Source organism: Sinocyclocheilus grahami, unplaced genomic scaffold, assembly GCF_001515645.1.
Source record: "Sinocyclocheilus grahami isolate Dianchi unplaced genomic scaffold, SAMN03320097.WGS_v1.1 scaffold434.1, whole genome shotgun sequence".
Classification (NCBI taxonomy): Eukaryota; Metazoa; Chordata; class Actinopteri; order Cypriniformes; family Cyprinidae; genus Sinocyclocheilus; species Sinocyclocheilus grahami.
The window spans coordinates 226,291-245,284 of NW_015505613.1; the positions used below are offsets into that span (position 1 = coordinate 226,291).

The window sequence follows — 18,994 nt, forward strand, 5'->3', positions numbered from 1 at the left end:
GCCACTGAATATATAATCATAATGTAACAGCATAATAATGCAAGAAGGTCTACACACTTCCAAATGACTACAAACTTTTAATTTTTAAGAATATTTAGATCACGGAAATTAAGTATCAAAATATTAGATACTTTTAAAAACCTGAATAAATAGTAAATCAACATTTTCTAACAAAAAGTGCAAAATTACGTAAAAAAAAAAGAAAATGCACAAAGAACTTATATGGAGATTTTTCCATCTACAGATTTTTCCCTGACCTTCTTTTCTCTGTAAATTAAGGGTGCACACTATTGCTGAAAAACACAATCACTACTTAGCGGTCAGATGTCCATATGCACAAAGGCACAGATCCCTAAACAAGGCCATATCTGCAGATAAAACTTTTTTTGCAGAAGCATTTTTTAAATTTGAACTAGCACCTCATGACTACACCACGTTATGTATGAGAAGCTGCAAAAGACACAGGCGTAAGTAGGGCTGGGTATCGAGTTCGATACTTTTTAGGCACCGACCGAATTGCCTCGATACCATTGAGTATCGAAAAACGTCTTGTCGTTCGGTACCAAATTTCGATACATAAGTGGTTAATCTCATCAGCGTCAGTGAGCCAATAAGCCTGCAGCACTTGCCGGTGTGTTCGACTAGAGGCCGATCGATCATCCGCGAGAGCGATTCGAAAGTGCACGGAGCAATCTGCTCTCTTTAGCTCTCGTGGTACTGTAATACCACCAGAATAGAGTAGCGCGGGAGCTGCGTGGAGTTCCGATTAGGGGTCAACCGATTATCGGCCTGGCCGATAATTACGCATTTTTATGATTATCGGTATCGGTAATTTTCAAACCCGATTCGCCGATAAAATGACTTCATTTTGAAACACGCTATTTGGCTCTGATGCAGCCTGTCAGAACTCACCACTCTGTGGCCTAAAGCAGTCTCCGCCCACCACCCATCTGATTTGTTGGGAGTCACGAGTCCGACCAATCAATGCGGAATTCACTCTCACTCCGAAAGCGCTTGCTAACTGGAGCTGCTTCAGTGATCACGCATCAGTTGTCTCTCAAAGGTAAGACAGCAGCAGACGCTGCTTAAGTTGCAATAAATCACAATCCACTAATGTTACACTGAAGTTGTAAAACACCTCAATACAGACGGAATCGCGGAATCCAGTCATATAAATGGAATTTACTGTATGACGCGGAATGTCACAGAATTTGTCAAAGTTTGGATGAATTAATCAAAAGTAGGTCAGTACACTTATAGAGTCGCAATATGGACTAGTATTTGTGAATATTCAGCCGCAAAAATACTGTTTAAATATGAATCCAGCATGTTCTGCGTGTCTCTGTGTATGTAAATGGAACAGACGCGTGGTTTTGTTTTCTACACAAAGTGTGCAATGCTCGCGCTGATTTCAGCTTCTGTTGTCTCACTACACGAGGACATAAATACATGAACAACATCTCCAGAACTGCTCTGACTCCCTCTAAGAGTCACTTCATGATCATTTGACAGTTTCATTGGAGTAAAACTATCGTCATATCATTTACATAGGCTACAGAAATTTAAAAGTTCCTCATGGCAACCCGTCAAAATATAAATTCGGGTTAGCTTAATAAATTCGGGTTAGTTTAAAGAAATTATAAGAAATATATTACTGTGGTGCAGTATACATACTACTCGGGGAATAAAGTTTTCCGTTGCTCCGACGGATTTCCGTCTATTGAAAAAAATATGAGGGGAAAAGAAACATGAAGCACATTGTTGTTCTGCCGGTGTTCTGACGATTTGTTGGTAGCATAATCTGATAGGTAGCATTATTTGTCAGAACACCAGCACACCAAAAATCCTCCCCGCCACGGCTGCAGCTTCTCACTGACAACATCGCTGTTCGCATCATTCACAGTCGGGTTATTAGCAGAGAACACCGAGCAGGAATTGAATTTCGGCGCGGGATTGTGGCTATTAATAATAATAATTCTACACATTCCCGCAGGTTCCTCGTTTATCATTTGGACATAGGACAAGCGCTCCTGATTACAAGAAGAAAAACACTGCTCTTAAACTGGGTGTGTGACAGGTATGGCTGTGGAATGGGGTTTGGCCGAGGGTTTTTTTTGCTTTAACCCCTGACTACTCTACTACAACAATTATTACAACGTTTGTTTAAAAGAATAATCACACAATACGCTATTTCTTCCATGTTTTAATTTTAATAATAAACCCTTTGTTTGCCAAAAATAAAGAGTTTAACGCTTTAAAATAAAGAGTTTACTGTGGGAGTACTACACTCTACCAACACCAGGGAAGGCAGTTTTTGTCAGAGCCCTTGTTATTCTTAATTTTGACATTAATTTTCATTTTTACACCAGACATATATATCGGTTAAAAATATCGGTTATCGGTCTACTTGATCTGTAATAATCGGTATCGGCCTTGAAAAACGCATATCGGTCGACCCCTAGTTCCGATCATATGCAGATGTCCATTCATACTAACGTTCTAATGTGTGTTTTGGCCATGTAATGTTGCTGAAATTAAATATGTTATTACCACTAGTCAGAGCAGCGATCATGGAAGAGAGAACACAAGCAGACAGTGCTGGAAGCTGCTAATGCTCATCAGTAAATCAGTGGAAAATAAATAGAAATCATGATTCTGTCTGAGCTATGCGTTTTAAAACGAACACTAACTAGTGTAAATGTAGCCTAACAGATGTGTAAACTGAAGTCATGTACATATATTGCGCGATAAGTCGATATATTGATTATTGCGACAGGCCTAGGAACATTTTCTCTTTGTGGAAGCTTTGCGTTTGGTTAGCTAATAAAATATTAAAACTAGGGCTGTCAATAGATCAAAATTTTTAATCTAATTAATCACACCCTTTTTCTGTGATTAATCGCGATTAATCGCACACTTCATGAAATTAAGCATAGACCATTTATTTTGTTTCAAATGTTTATTTTGTCATCATTTGCTATATCCAACAAAGCAAACCAAAATATTGAAGGGTGATTGTCAAAAATCTATATTTTCTGCAAGCTTTTTTCAAGATAAATTTAGATCTCTTTCCAAAAAAGGACACTTAGACACTCCAAAAGGACACCAAAGAACCAAATGATATAAGGAGCCCACGTAAGCACATATGAAAGAAAAAAAAATTCAGAATTTTATAGAATGTGTACAGTGCAACAGCAAAGAGCTTTTTTATATTTTAGAGAAGTCAAGTTGCGACACTGAACAGGACCACATGGAGATGCCAAAAAAACCCTAAACCAACTGCCTGCTGACTGCATATATCTACTACAGTACACGGATCCATTGCGTATAACTAAACAGCAATATAAACATGACAAATCAAAACATTATCATGAATGTGTGTGTAAACAACGTGGATGTACAGAAATGTCTGTGCCTGTGCATAAATACTAGGGATGCACCGATACGATACTGGTATTGGTATCGGGCCCGATACTGGTCTCCTGTACTCGTACTCCTTAAAATGCCCCGATACCAAACGCCGATACCACACAGCATGTGATAAGCGCCATATTCAATCAAAGAAACACCAACAACAGACAGCAGAAAGGACTTAAGGATGTCTACTACAAAGTATATGTATGTAATGAATATAATGTTAAACATTCAGTATTAATGCCTGTATAGCTGGTGTGCGCGAGCTGTTAAACAAGTGGATTGAGCATGCGGCGGCGCAGATGCACGAGCTTGTCGAGTGAATATCCCTTTCTCACAGACATCCCTGGAAAGTTTGTAGTTTGGTCGGATGTGTCAAAAACAAGCAAGTAAAACAATGCACAAGTTACTTAACGGTAGGGAGAGAGAGAGAGAGAGAGAGAGAGAGAGAGCGCGCGCAATTCTGTTGTGTGATCTTTGATGTTCACTCACTTAGCACATGCATCATTGTTTTGCTTGCTTGAGTGTTTCTGTATTATATGAGTGGCTTTGGAATATACTGTAAATCGCAGCACGTTTCAGATGAAAACACGCGACTTCTATTTCTGAAAATATCAGAGTTAGGAGATTTATAGCGAGTGGTTCCCTGCATTATTACAGCGAAGCGCGTGATTACAGTACTGAGCCGCTGCAATCGAGCAGCTCTAATGCTATTAAATTAAATGAACCGTGAAAGTAACAAAAACTTGTAAAATACATTTTAATGGGCATAATTAACTGTGAAAATAACCGAAGGATATACAGTTAAACCAAAAATTATTCAGAGACCAGATATAAGTTTTGATATTTTTTTACTAGTGGGTGCAGGACACTATAATTCATTTATGTAAGTGAGGATAGCAAAATAAAGTAAACTGTGACAAATCATACCCAAAAATTCTTCATACAGTGGACTACCAGTAAAACTGATACAAATTTTGGTCCAAAAATTATTCAGACCAAGTCTGGGAAAAAACTGAAGTTGAGGTGTGCAGCATGCCCAGGAGACTACAGGCTGTCATTAAGGCTAAGGGCTGCCCAACTAAGTATTGATAGTTGTGTAAATACTGTCATACTAACAGCTGTCTGAATAATTTTTGGTTGATTGTAATCTATTACATACCTTTCTATCAAAGTTATCTAACATTATCAAGATGAATTTGTTCTGACACAGTTTAACTCTGAGTTCTTGTCATATTTTATTACCATTTTCTAAACTATAGCGAATAAACTGTGATAATGTGAGAAATGTTGAAGGTGTCTGAATAAACTTTGGTTTGACTGTATCTATTTGATAAATGAAGTTAACCAACTAACATTATACATACTCTTTTGGTTTCTGTACCCAATATTAAAAAAATTTACAAATGCAATAACAATATCGGTATCGGTACTCGGTAACGACAAGTACCAAAAATAAAAGTAGCGGTATCGGAAAAAGTACTGGAAAAAGTGGTATCGGTGCATCCCTAATAAATACAATATGCGATCAGTGCGTTAAGAGCACTCACACGCATTATTATAACGGACTCACGCGTGCTTACTGTACTGTACGACTCCTGTACGCCACCCCAATCGTCTTTATCTTGATTGCAGTCTTCATCTATCAAAACTTTACTAGCGAGACTGGTTATCCAGTTGAGAAAACGTAGTTAGCGTCTCATCTGGCCATACAGCGGTGGGATGTGTTGACAATCCGTTCCGTCTGTACTTCACACAGTGCAACGTGTGAGGGCTCGCGGTCTTCAGAAACAATCACAGAATATGACAGAGCTCGTGTTAAGTATATAAATAATACTAAAATAACACTAGCACCAGCAAATGACCAGCTCGGATTAACTAATGACTACCTTAGACCAGCTAGAAACCAGTTACTACTCCAAAACACAGCTACCAGGGAAAGTTTCAGAAGAGCTCTCAACAATACCACAAATTATGCTCAGATTTGCCAAGATACCAAAGTCTGCAATCAATTTCATAAGATCTCAAACATTAAATCAACATAAGACTTTCACAATCATTTTACATTCATGTGACGTATTTCAGAGGAAACAACAACAAAAAAAATTTGCACAAAACGTACTGCCATGAATTAAGCGGATTTTAAAATAAAAAGGAAAATCATTTCAAAGGTGGAGCAAGATTATGATAACAATTTTTGCTCTGGAATAATGTTCACTGAAAAAATGTGTGCAATAAAACCAAGAACATGCATTAGGAATGTCAATATGGTCAATTTCGATTTCATATTTCAGAGGAAACAACAACAAAAAAAATTTGCACAAAACGTACTGCCATGAATTAAGCGGATTTTAAAATAAAAAGGAAAACCATTTCAAAGGTGGAGCAAGATTATGATAACAATTTTTGCTCTGGAATAATGTAAAACCAAGAACATGCATTAGGAATGTCAATATGGTCAATTTCGATTTCACGTTGACTTTTAAGTCTCCTGAGCTATGAAACAGCAACATCAGAGCAATGAAATTGTCCTCGGGGCCCAACAAGAGTGAATGCAGGAATGGCAGAGAGAGCGAAAAGGTGTGGGCGCTGAGAAAATGACAGAAACAGTATGGGAGTGAAAGAGCAAGGTGGAAATGTGGGGGGAAAAAATGCAAGATTGAAAGAAAATGAAAGAGAGAGCGGAAGAGACAGGATGACAGTAAAAGGAAGAGACGTGTGAAAGGTTGTTGAAAATAGGCCGCCGTTTGACAGACTGGGGGGGGAGACTGCAGTCGAGAATTGAGCTCACAGCTTGTACCGAGTTTGACCTTTTCATGAAAGTGGCGAGCACACAAAAAATAGAAAGACTTTCTTTTTTTCTGTCCCCTTTAACAAACAGCCTCCTTCTGGAGCGAACAGGTCCACAAAGGGTACGGGAGACAGATTTATTGAATGAAAAAAGAAACACACTTTTACAGACAATGAGACGTACAAGTGCGGGAGAGGGCGTCTGTTAGAAAGGATAAATCACAGACGTCTGTGTGTAGGGAGGAGTTCGGCACAGATAGACGGATAGGACTGGCTTCAGTCCACTTACATAAACATGCACACATACACACACAGTGGGCCAGTCTTTTTCAGTGGAGTTATTCATTATAGTAATTGGAGGGTAGAGAGATGTGCTAGGCAGGCAGTCCCTTTCTCTCTCTGTAGCTTTGCCATCCTCAGCGCATTGGACTTAGTATAAATGCACAATCCCTCTAAGTCAGCTGGTGTTTCATTTGGCCTCTGATGAAATTCGTCTTTAATTTTCTGTTTGATCTGTTCTTTATATTTTTATTTTTCATTTTAATTTTAGTTAAACGTTTTGGCAATTTTGTTATATGCTGAATAATCCTATTGAGCTTTTATTTCAGTTTAAGTTAAACTTATTTGATTCTTTATAACAACCAACTATATATATACACACACACACACACACACACACACACACTTATACTATTCTTCTAATCAGTGGGAGTTTCCTTAGGCCTCCTTTGGCAATTCATCTTTAATTTTCTGTTTAACATGCTCTTTATATTTTCAGTTTACATTTAGAGTGAATATGATTTTAAATTATGTTTAAATATATTTTAAATTGTTTAAATTTTAGTTTAGTAATTTTGTTATGTGCTTTTGTTATTTTCAGTTTTAGCAACTGTAGTTCATCAATCTAACCTTATTTCACTTATGTACCACAGCAACATTTATTTCAAATACACATATATCAAAATTTCATTTTGAGTTTTTTAAGTTAAATTTATCATCTAATATTTATTTTACTTCAGCTTTATTTCAGTTACTGAAAGTGATTTTCAATAGTTTGAGTCTGTGCATTCATACTATTCATCTAAGTCAGCAGGAGCTTTCTTGGGTCTTTAATTTTCTGTTTGACCTGCTATCATTCTCTCTCTCTCGCTCTGACCACATTGTGCACTGGCTGCTCTGCTGTGGAAAGTTACGGATGGGGTGTGGAAAGGGGCGGGGCCTATGACTCCCCTTTGAACTCTCTGAGCTGTTCAGGGCCAAGACAACAGTATAACGTCTGTCACAATAAGTCACAGCGCTTTGATAATGAACAGAGGGGGAGAGATGGGAATGAAAAGACATTTAGTTGCAAGAAAGTCGTGTTTACTTGTGAATCCCCGGCGTCTTTAAAATGGAGATAATTGTGGAGGAGGGGTCTTTAGGGGCTGTGGGTGTGGAAAGTAGTGGGTAAATATTATCTCTGCTGCGATCCAGCTCTCCACCTCCAACCACACACACACACACACACGCACACGCTACTGGAGCTCTAAATCCCTCAGACTGCCAGTCTAAGCACTCTGCGCGCTCACACACATACACATTAAAGTGCACTCTGATGCTTTGTCTGCTTTTCAGTCTTTAACCCTCCCTGAAAAGCGCATGTGTGCAGTTCAGGTCTACTGTTTTTGTGGTTTAGGGCCCAAATGTAGTCACACATGACCTGAAACAGTAGTAAAACACACTGCAGACACACTGTGTACTTTTCTGTTCTTTCTGGACTTTCTTTGACATCTCTCTCTCTCTCTCTCTCTCTCTTGCTGGAGCTCAACTAAAGCATTTCCTGTCCATTTAAGGCTGTGTTCCCAGCCGCTACGTTCTCTACCGAGGGCTTAAAAGGAGATGCTATCAGTTTATGTGTGTACATATAAAATCATGCCTACTGCTTGATGTTTTCTGTAGTTGTTTATTTGATTATCAAGAGTGATTTGGATTAAAACAGGAAAAGACTTAAGAGCAAATTTACTAAACAGTGGTGCCACTTTTGCATGCAGCTTATCATTAACTACCAATAATCTAGTCGTTAAGATTTAATTTAAGCCATGTCATTTATGTTACATATCTCCTTTCAATGTAAACTACTGTTCAAAAGTTTAGGGTTAGTAAGATGTTTTTAAAAAAAAATTTATTATCCCGATCCACTCCGTGAAGGTGCGCATTTCTCATTCAAACACCTCACCAGAAACACAGCATGTCACAATCTTTGATGAAGCAGGCGAGAGCCAATGAACGTTCGATTTTCCTGCCGTAATGTATCTTAAAGCAGCAACTTTTGAATTTGTAACAAGTGCGTCAGTGTGGTTATTGCGGCTTACGGTCGCTACTCAGGATGAAGATCGCTGAATAAAGGCTTGAGTTTGGGACTGTTCCTCGCAGCCATATGGATTCTGAAGATTTGGATTATAGCAATCAAATAAAATTGATTCCTTTTCTAATTATTAGGGGTGTAACGATACAAAGAGCAATTTGTTCAGTAAACCACTGTTTAAAAAAACAATAATGTGTTTCTTGAACCTTAAACCGCATAAACACATTTCATTACACCAAATACACAAAATAATGCTCTTTTTAGCAACATCATATGACCCCTTTAGTATAAACCTCACTAAATGTTTTTAGACATATGCTAAAAAAAAAAAAAAATTCCCGTGAGGAAAGAAAAGTACACATAATTCAAATGATATTATCTGAAAACAAGTCTTGTAATATTAAGCAATTTTGCACTCAAGTGAATGCATTTTCTGAGGATGCTTGGATGTTTTTTTCTTGGAAAAGAAAACAATACTGATGACGAGTAAAAAGACTATTGCACAATTTGTTCTAAGGGAATTCCCCTTGGAGAAAGCATAAGAGAAAAAAGAGTAAAAGATAAGAGAGGCGGCATAGAAAACGGTGTGAGAAAGGAAGAAGAGACACAAATGAAGTGAGTGCAAATGAATAGGGAGGTAAGCTCTTTACCATGAAGACCCATAAAACCATGCAGTAATGTGATATCTCGATGAATTCAAAGCAGAAATCACACCTCTTATCTCAAATCTGCATGGAGAATGAAGGGAGGGGTCGACTAAAGAAAAGAAGAAAGAGACGGATGAATAAAGAAAGGAGGATTCCCATAAAAACAGTGTGAGAAAAAAGGGAACAGGAAAGTGGGCTCATTTGCTGCGCAGCCACTGTTGGGAGTTCCGCTCACAGTTTTGTTTGGTCATTAGATACTCACCATTATATTTAACGGTCTTGCGTGGGACGGGGTTCCAGTTGACGCAAATCCCCTTTTCAAAGCTGATCACGAACATCAGGAGAAGAACTTTCACACACCCCATTTCTCCGCTCCCACTCCTTTTATTCCGCTCCACGGAATGCAGATTCTGATTGGACGAGAAACAAGGGTTCTGACTGAACGATGAGGTGTGGAGGCTCAAGATGCACACAACGGCTCCTGTCAAGGGAGGCAAAGAAAACAAAAGCATAAACAAAAGTGATTACGAGATGCACACAAACCTCCCTAGAGCCTTCCTGTCGCTATCCCGGTAGAGCTGGAACTGTTTATGAAGTGACAAAACACAGTCAGGACAATTTAATGACAGATTTTACACTCTTTCAGAAGGTACAACGATAAATGCATCTTGGCAGACCACCAGCCAAATTGTTGATGCTTGTCAGAGAACGACAGCATCAACACAACTCACCATCGTTTATGAAGAAAATGTCGCAAACAGAAGAAGGCCTGTTTTTGACAGCCGCAGACAAACGAGAGAAGCGTTTGTAATTATAATTGGAGTCTGCGTTCTCTGGAATGCATTATGATGAAGCCTGAAGCAAGGTTTCAAGGGAAGGAGTGGGAAAAAAAGGCCTGAGCGGTTCAGTCTGTTCAGCAATTGCAGTTTTCACACGTTTGCTCTAATCATCACACCTGTTTCTCTCCATTAAAAAGGGAAATTAGGGCCTTGATAATATTTGCTGATTTGAGAGCAAACCCATTGACTTTTAAATGTGCGTCAAATGTCAAATACTGTTTAGCGGTTCAGATAACAATGTAAAGCCCTCTTTCTGCCTGCACTGTGTTTTATCATTCAGTCTGAAAAGGTTGTGTTAATTTAAACATTCGCAATGATAAGCAAAGTGTGGAGGGGCGGCCTCGAACCATCATTGGATTGAGATTTGGACCTGTGCAGGAGCAATCTCACAACCATTGATTTCTGTTTTTCTTTTTTCATTAGCATGAAAAAGAGAGAGCCAGAGAGAGAGCGTCAGATAAGAGAAGTCAGAGATGGTGGCGATTCTCTCCAAATGAGTTGTCCGTAATATAGGGGTTGCAATATAGCAATTCGATGACTCGCATCTCCACTTGCATGGCAGTTTTTTATTGGATTGATGCGACACTGCTTATATCTATGGTGTGGGGAGGGACTGGTATGCGTCAGACTGTTGTGACAGGTGGTGTCTACTCGACTTTTAAAAACAGGTGATTGTGTTCCCCGCACTTTTCTTTGCACTACCTATTATTTATTTTTATTATATAATAAAAAAGCATCATAAAAAGTATATATAGAAGTATGAAAAAGTATTTTATTATATAATAAAAAAACATTATTTTCTATATTAAGCTACATATCTATATTTTCAACACTATAGCTTCAAATAATACTATAAAGAGATAAGAAAAGATAAAAAAGAGTTAGAATATAATTAAATTGGAAAAACACTTGAAGTTAATTAAATTAGAAAATTATTATTAGTTAATAATAAGAAATGTGTGTGTGTGTGTGTGTGTGTATATATATATATATATATATATATACATAAGGAATTTCAAATTTCTGAACAAATTAAACTAATACTAACACAAATACTAACAAAAAAAATCTAAAATTCAATAATTAAAAAAATAATATTAAGTATTGTTCTTATACATGACACACACACACACACACACGACACACACACTCAGGTTTGTTTTTATGGTTTATGGGGACTCTCCACAGGCGTAATGGTTTTTCTACTGTACAAACTGTGTTTTCTATTGCCCTACACCTACCCTACCCCTAAACCTACCCCTTACAGGAAACTTTGTGCTTTTTTAGATTTTCAAAAAAACTCATTCTGAATTATTTATAAGCCTTTTGAATTACGGGGACACTGAAAATGTCCTCATAAATCACCTTCTCGTTGTAATACCTATGTCATACCTATGTTATTATACAAATTTGTGTCCTCATAAACCACATAAACACACACACACACACACACACACACACACACACACACACACACACACACACACACACACAAACTGCCCTGTGTTGCTGCTCACTAACAGATATCTGACTGTTGACCTGCAGAGGTATTATGGGTAAAGCTCCAACAGCAGCAGAGCAGAGCAGATCTCAAAGACCTTGTGCTAAACCTCCGGAAAACTACCATTTCAACCACCAAGAACAGAGAGTAAATCTCACTTGTCATGTGCGAAGGAACATTGCTGTTGGCAGACCATAAAAAGCTATATTATTTCGCATAAATAAGGCTATATTTTCTACAATTTTAATATTACACAATAAACAATGCCTAAAGATCTAATTTTTTTAATATTATACAGCAAGTACAATAAATTTCAATATACAGTATATATAATGAAACAGGTTAACACAAATACCAACCAAAACAAATCAATTTAAAAAAAGTTATACATAAATGTCCTTCATCCAAAGGAAGTGAACTATGCGAAGATGGATGTACACTCAAAGAGCATGTTTTGAAATGAACTCCTCCCTAAAGAAAACAAACTGTATTTCTTCCGCCGTTTTTCATGCCATCCGGAAAAAGGCCAAAGGTTGAGTGACGACCCGCTTTGTGAGTCTAAAGCGTTTCCCATCTCCTTCCAATCTGCTCTCGTCTTCCTGTCAATAATAAGCTCTTCTCCAGAACTAACAGCCAATCCCATTGCTCATCATCCAAACTAAAATAAGACCCTTTGAACTCTGACCTCCTGACCCCCAAGAGACAGCAGATGTCAAGGCAACAGCACAGCCATGAGATGAAGGTGGACTGTGAACATACGGATGCACAAGAGGAAACAACTCCACCCCTCAACATAAACACATTTTCCCAGTGTCACACTCAAGAGCTTTCCTCCTTCCTTCCATCCCTCATTCCCCCATCATCTCTCCTTTAATGAAAGTCAAACAAAGGCCTTTGCATGTCAGTGGCCGGTAATTTCACAACATCCTATTCCTGTCACTATCTCTACACAGACGATTCCAGAAACTGACCACTCAACACCAGCTGCTCAGCACTATCAACAAATCCTCAAAAAAAAAAAAAACACCCAGACTGTCTCTAAAAGTACACAGCATAAACAGAATGAGCTGAATAAAAGCGGAAATCTGCCATCAGCATATGATCTATTTATTTCGGTATAAGATCAGATGGCACTAGTCAAAACAGGACAGCATGCTTTCATCCCCCAGAGTAACAGGCGGGGATCTTTTATAGCCACAGAAGCAGGGCAGTAGGTGGATAGAGGAGCCACCAACCCTCTCAAGGTCTCTGTCCTGCCACTTAAGTCTTGTTTATGCTTGACGCATTCAGTCTGGTGTGAAGCACTGCAGACACGTGCATCTCAACAGCACAGAGAGCTGTTTACTCCATACACTTTCCATTGCATTATTTTCCAAAACCTCAGGTGACAATGTAGAGAAAATATCAGGTGAACCAGAAGGAAGCATCAGTAAGCAGTAGCAGTTTATATTTAACCTACTCAAGTAAAGATAGTTAGTCATATATAAGAGGTAGACAAAACAACAAAGCACATAAGTTTACATTTTAGACTTAAGATGTTTAATTTTAGATTGAAAATTATTTTATAAGATCAAATTGTATTTAAATACATGCTACTACACTGAAAAAAAACATTGGTGTACACTGTAGAAATAATTTTTCGAAGTTGTAAATTAAGCAAGTGTTATTGGAGTGTTTTATAAGCAAATATTATTTCAGTTTTTGTCCTTCAAAATTTCATTTTTATTTCATAATTTTACTTGCCATTTCTTTGTAAATTATTTGTATTTACTACATTTCAAAGCTTCTTCAAACGTTTTTCAGTGTAGGATTTACTTTGAAATTAATTTCACTTTGAAAATTGCTATAATATTTCAGAAAAAACAGCAAGTAACACAATGAATTAAAATCTAAATTAGAAAGACTGAAATAGTATGTTCTAAACACTTTTTCCCCCCCAAAAAATGGTTTCTCTGGCCAACATTTAAAGTTTGTCTTGACTTAGCTTTTCTGGTTAAAATTATAGGTTCACAAATTAATTTAAACTTGAATTTATTTGAATTCTAATTCCTTACATTCAAATTGGAATTTAAAAGGCACTAAATTCAATTCTGAATGGCACACAACCCTGAAACGAACTCTAAAAATTAACTTCCATTTTCCATTTGCTTTCTGCAGGTGATAATAGCACAATGTTAATAGCGCCAGGCAAAGAGTTTTGTGAATTAGGCACAATCTATAATAAGCCTAATTTACATAGAAAAGAGCCGTGTTTACACTGAAAAGAGTCACAATGACTTAATTTAAATAGCACGGCACAGCAGCTGCATTTCACCTAGTTAAACTGTATTGCGTATGTGAAATGAGACATTTTGCACTGAAATGCCGCACGCAAAAGTGGTGCGATGCTTTAGTGAACTCACCCCTCAGACTTCCAGAAAGAGTCTCAAGACTTCAGAGAGACTCTCAAGTCTGCAATCTTGTGCTGATGAAAGTATTGAGCTGAAGGTTTAATGCAGTTTGCTCTTTGTTTATGCCTTCGAGACAGCGCCTGCAGCTGGCATGCATGCATTATGTGTGTTTTTTCATAGAAGAAAGTGTGAATGTTGTTTCGGTCGGACTGCATGCTGTAAGTGTGACAGATGATGTTAGAAGTGGGAGTGTGTGAACGAGTGGGAGGCTGACAGCTCGTGTGTGTGTTGAATGATTGAGTGTGTCTGTCTGTTCTCGGACATCAACAAGCTGTGTGATGTTTCATTAGTGAATGAGCCTAGATGAAAGTCTTAATAATCAAATGGAGTTTGATCAGCTGCAGGCGCATCCCACTTCCTGTTCCCTTCCTTAGTCAAACGACACATAGATAAAATGATAGACAAACGACAGATAGATAAAATGATAAGACAGTATGTCTGAACAACAGAATGACAAAACAAATGCACGAACAAATTAACAAACAACATAGATAGATAGACAGACAGACAGACAGACAGATAGATAGATAGATATATCTATATATCTATCTAGATAGTCAGACAGACAGAACGACAAAGATAAATGATAGACTGAACAACAGAATGACAAAAAGATACATAGAACGATAGAATGATAGAACGGTAGATAGAACGATGTGTGTGTGTGTAAATCCTCTTGATCCATTGCTATAGCTGTGTTTTACTCGGGTTGAGCACTTTTGTATGCTAATAGGCTGGAAGTGCAGGACGCCCACTGTTCTCCCTCAGGGGTTAATTGTCCTGCAGGCCATACTCTTCCCTCCATCGTTCTACCTCCACCCTGCAGTTCCTGACAGCCGGAGCTACTGGGGCCAGAGGTGGAGAGGCTATTTGTGTCCTCTCTCATTGACGTCTATGTCTTTCAGCTAAAATAAGTGAAAGCCACGAGAGAAGGGGTGGAGAAGAGGCCACGATGCACCTCTGCAACCCTCTAGTCTTTCCTGTTAGCGGAGTTAATGGGAAGTCATGCGGTGCTGCTCTGCAATTGTCTGTACGATGCAAAACTGACACCTTCATTCCGCACGACACCCATCCCACTGTTCAATACGGAGAGAGAGAGAGAGAGAGAAAGCTAGAAACAGAGAAAGAGGAAGAGCGTTTTAGCAGATGATGAGATGAGAGATCAATGGGAGATCTGGTGGGATGTAAACAGGAAGGATCTCAGTGACGGAAGGAGGACAGATCGGGTTTAATCAACATCCAGTACGCGTCTGTAGGAACGCTGGGTTGTATTTATGCTGATTCGCAAGTATCTGTGATGTACTCGCATGTCATGTTGGGACGAATTTGGTTTTTTGTATCGCTGGTGTTGTTTTACTTTTATTTTGCTGAGAAGGCACTGCGGCGTCTATTCCAAAACGCACTAATCCATCTGCCTCTGCACTCGTCTCTGGATATCTGTAGCATTTGTGGCTTCGAAATGCATGTCTTTACTGTCATGATATGCAGTTTCGCTTCTTTTCAAATCCCTCGCCAGCCCACTTTAACTCAGACTTCTCTCTTTATCCTCCTGTTTCCTTTCTTCTCTCCTCCCCGCATCCTGCTTTTATCATCTTCCTTCCCCCGGTCTCCTCATTCCTAGCATGCGAGAGGGGGATTTAGATGGCATAAAGCTATTTATGATCATCAACCAATGGCCACATTCAATCCATTCACTTCCTGTACACAAATGAGAGCTTGAGAGATAAGGTGAGATAAGCAGAAACAGAGAGATTGAAGGAGGGGATCGCTGTGGGTTATTTTTACTCTTTCTGTTGATTGAGTGCAAGCCCCTCTTTTGTGTGTGAATTCGGGAGACGGCGGGAATACAAACGACTCGCCTTGTTTTCGTGACACTGTTATCTCAGGCAATTTGCAAAAGTCTGAGGTCTTCAATTTAACTGAATGCTTATTCTATCGCAACAATTGCCTCACACAACAATAATTTGTCTCTGATTTTTCCCGCACACCCCACTACCCCAATCTCACCCAAATCATCCCTCCATCTCTATCTCTCTGTTTTGTTCCTCACCTCACGGACCTATTTGTTTCACCGTCTTTCAGGGGAGAGAAAGCTATCTGAGGAATAAATCACTTCTTCTCTTTGACTAGTTTCTCAAATACCTGTAATTTTCATCTCATTTGCGACCCCCTCCCGGTTCTATTCTGAAATGCTTATTCACATCTTTCTTCTCAGATCTTCTTTTACTCAAGAATTATCTAAGACTAGATTTCTAGCTATAAAAAGTCATTTTTCATGATTCCCATTTCAGAAAACTACCTTATGCTGTTCATTACAACCAACTCTTTCAACAAAAACTCAACAAGTTTGATCAAGTTCATCTGTTAGGGTTCCATGGTATATTACAAAGGGTCTTTTAAAAACATAATTACAAAATTACGCTGATTATATTTCAAAAACTTGGAAGCAAGATTACCATTGGAAACAAAAGCTCTCACAAATACTAGTGAACTGCTTTGCTGTTTACTTCCTCCATTTAACACAGCATGCTACTGTAAGAGAAAAGAAAAACCTCAAAAGTGACTGATTTGGAACACTCTTCATAGGCAGCACCTCAACAGACGCGAAGTGAACAGGAGACAATAGATTCCAATGGAGTATGACGTAAGCAAGTTGCTAAGCTAACATGATAGCCTAAAAAGCTCAGCACACACAAATATTAGATACTGTTTATCAATATTAAACGGACAGTTCTATCAAAAAATCCTTTACTCGCCCTCATGTCGTCCCAAACCAGTATGACTTTTTCTTCTGTGGAACACAAAGGAAGATATTTTGAAGACTGCTGGTAACGGTTTTGGTGACCACTGACTTCCACTTTTGTGTGACACAGAAAAAAGAAAGTCAACCGGTTTGGAACTAAATGATGAGTCTGTTTTTTTTGTTGTTTTTTTACTATTTATATCAACTATAATTACAGTATATTTATAGTCAATATATTACAATCAATATATTAAAAATATATTTATAACCAATATTCAAAAATGTTTATATAATCACAATATATTGACATTATTTTTAACGGAATTCAACCAAAAAAACTTTAGTTTTTTGTATAAATTACATTTACACTGTATAAATTACATTTAGGCGGATTTTTTTGTGATAACTATGTCACTATTTAACAAATTAAAGGTACTCTATAGATTTAATAATTGTATATTTTTTGGGGATTTCATTTCAATTTATTATTATTTTTACTGTACACTATTGTTAAAATCTGACATAAAAATATGTTACATAACACATTTGGGTTAAATGAAAAGCAAATACATACATGTGACTGCACATTATTTTAATACTATATTAATCTACTGTCAGAGGCATTTTTTGAAACATGGTCACCCTTATTAACATATTTTGATGACTTACAATTTTCTGAGGGGAGGGGGGGGGGGGTTACCTAAACACCGGAACAAATATGGATCTACAGACTCTATGCCATTCAACCACTTTTATTTATTTATTAATTAATGTATTGATTCATTATTATTATTATTATGATTATTACTATTTTTCTTTTTTTCTTTCTATTTTACATTATCTTTATTCATTAGATTTTTTTTTCTGATGATCTTTTGCTTTGTTTCATAACCTTTATTGGTTAATTTTCTTCATTTACTTACAGATTTGTTCACTTGTATATTTAATTTTCTAATTGTTATACCTATGTATGTACCTTATACCCTACATATGTACTGTACGTTGCTGCTACACATTTGTTTGTTGTTCTGAAGATGTCTGTTTGTTTTGAAGATGTTTGTTGTTTTCGAATAAGTGTCTGTTGTCTTTGAACTCTTAGCTTTTTGTTTCTGCTGTTAAAACCGCACAAAGGGGAAATGGGGGATATTCTGGGATGTTTATGTTTCTTTTTGTTGCAATTATTATTATTCATTTTTCCCTGTTAATAGAAATGCCTATAAATAAAGTATTAAAAAAACATTTCTATATTAATCCATTAAGTTGGCCCTGCACCAAAAAACAATCTTGTGCCTACATTGAACGCAAGTGACTAGTCTAGCATTCCAGTTGCTCTAACAGTAGGCCATGCCGCAAGCAACAGCAAGATCAAGGGTTTGATTCCCATGGAATGCATGAGCCACTGAAAAATTATTACCTTAAATGCACTGCAAATCACTTTGGATAAAAGCGCCTGCCAAATGCATAAAAGACTAGACACATCAAAATCTAAATCACTGCTTTTATAATCAACAAAGCTGTCCAAAGTGCCTATCTGTGAAAGTTTGCAGAATATACTTTTCGGCTCTGTGTCAGATGTTTTACAGTAAATAGGACCACGCTGTTTAAAAGGTATAGCAAAATCTCTACCGACTAACATAGTTCTAGCATCACGTGGTATAAAATCATACCGTCCATCCCTAGCCTCTCATGATCACTCCCCTGCTGTGATCTGCACTCTACTGGCCTCAAAATGTACAGCCATCTTTTCTCTTCCTTATCTTGAGTCTTTCTTCTGTTTCTCACTGAAAGTACCAGAGGACCCTTTTTTCACTCAAGCTCCTATGGGATTGTAAGATACACACAGACAAGTGACTGAAGGTCACGCTTGCTCGGGGGGTGAGGGGTGGGCGCTTTCAATCAGGTTAATGTCCTTCTCTAGAGTGTGATCTCTCTCTCTCTCTCTCTATCTGAGATAGAAACACAGCCACATGAAAGGGGATGAAGAGATGAAACTAGTGAGTCTGAAATACTCTCTCATGGAAAAGACAGTCAGCTGTCACACAGATGCATACAATACATGAAAGAATCCATACTGTAATGAGAATACAGCGCAAAAAGATGAGACGTATTAGAGACAGAGTAACGAATAAAACAGGAGGGGACGTTTTAACAGATTAGGTTTCTGAAGAGTTCACCCTTTCCCCCTGTGATCGATTAAAAGATATAGTTACACATGCTATAATAAAGCACAGTCACATTGACTCACTAAGAAAAAAAAGGGACGCTG

At 37.9% G+C, this 18,994-nt stretch overlaps 1 protein-coding gene across 2 annotated transcripts in view; it reads right to left on the reverse strand.

The window, feature by feature from the left end:
* Positions 1-18,994, reverse strand: part of sema4c (sema domain, immunoglobulin domain (Ig), transmembrane domain (TM) and short cytoplasmic domain, (semaphorin) 4C) — an 86,911-nt gene that overhangs the window by 18,518 nt on the left and 49,399 nt on the right. Inside the window, exon 2 of one of the 2 annotated variants that reach the window (XM_016233565.1) lies at positions 9,458-9,676. The exons of the other annotated variant lie outside the window; for it this stretch is intronic. Coding sequence (XP_016089051.1) covers positions 9,458-9,560 — 103 coding nt within the window. The 5' untranslated portion in view covers positions 9,561-9,676. The remainder of the gene's footprint in view (positions 1-9,457; positions 9,677-18,994) is intronic. 2 annotated transcript variants of the gene reach the window in all.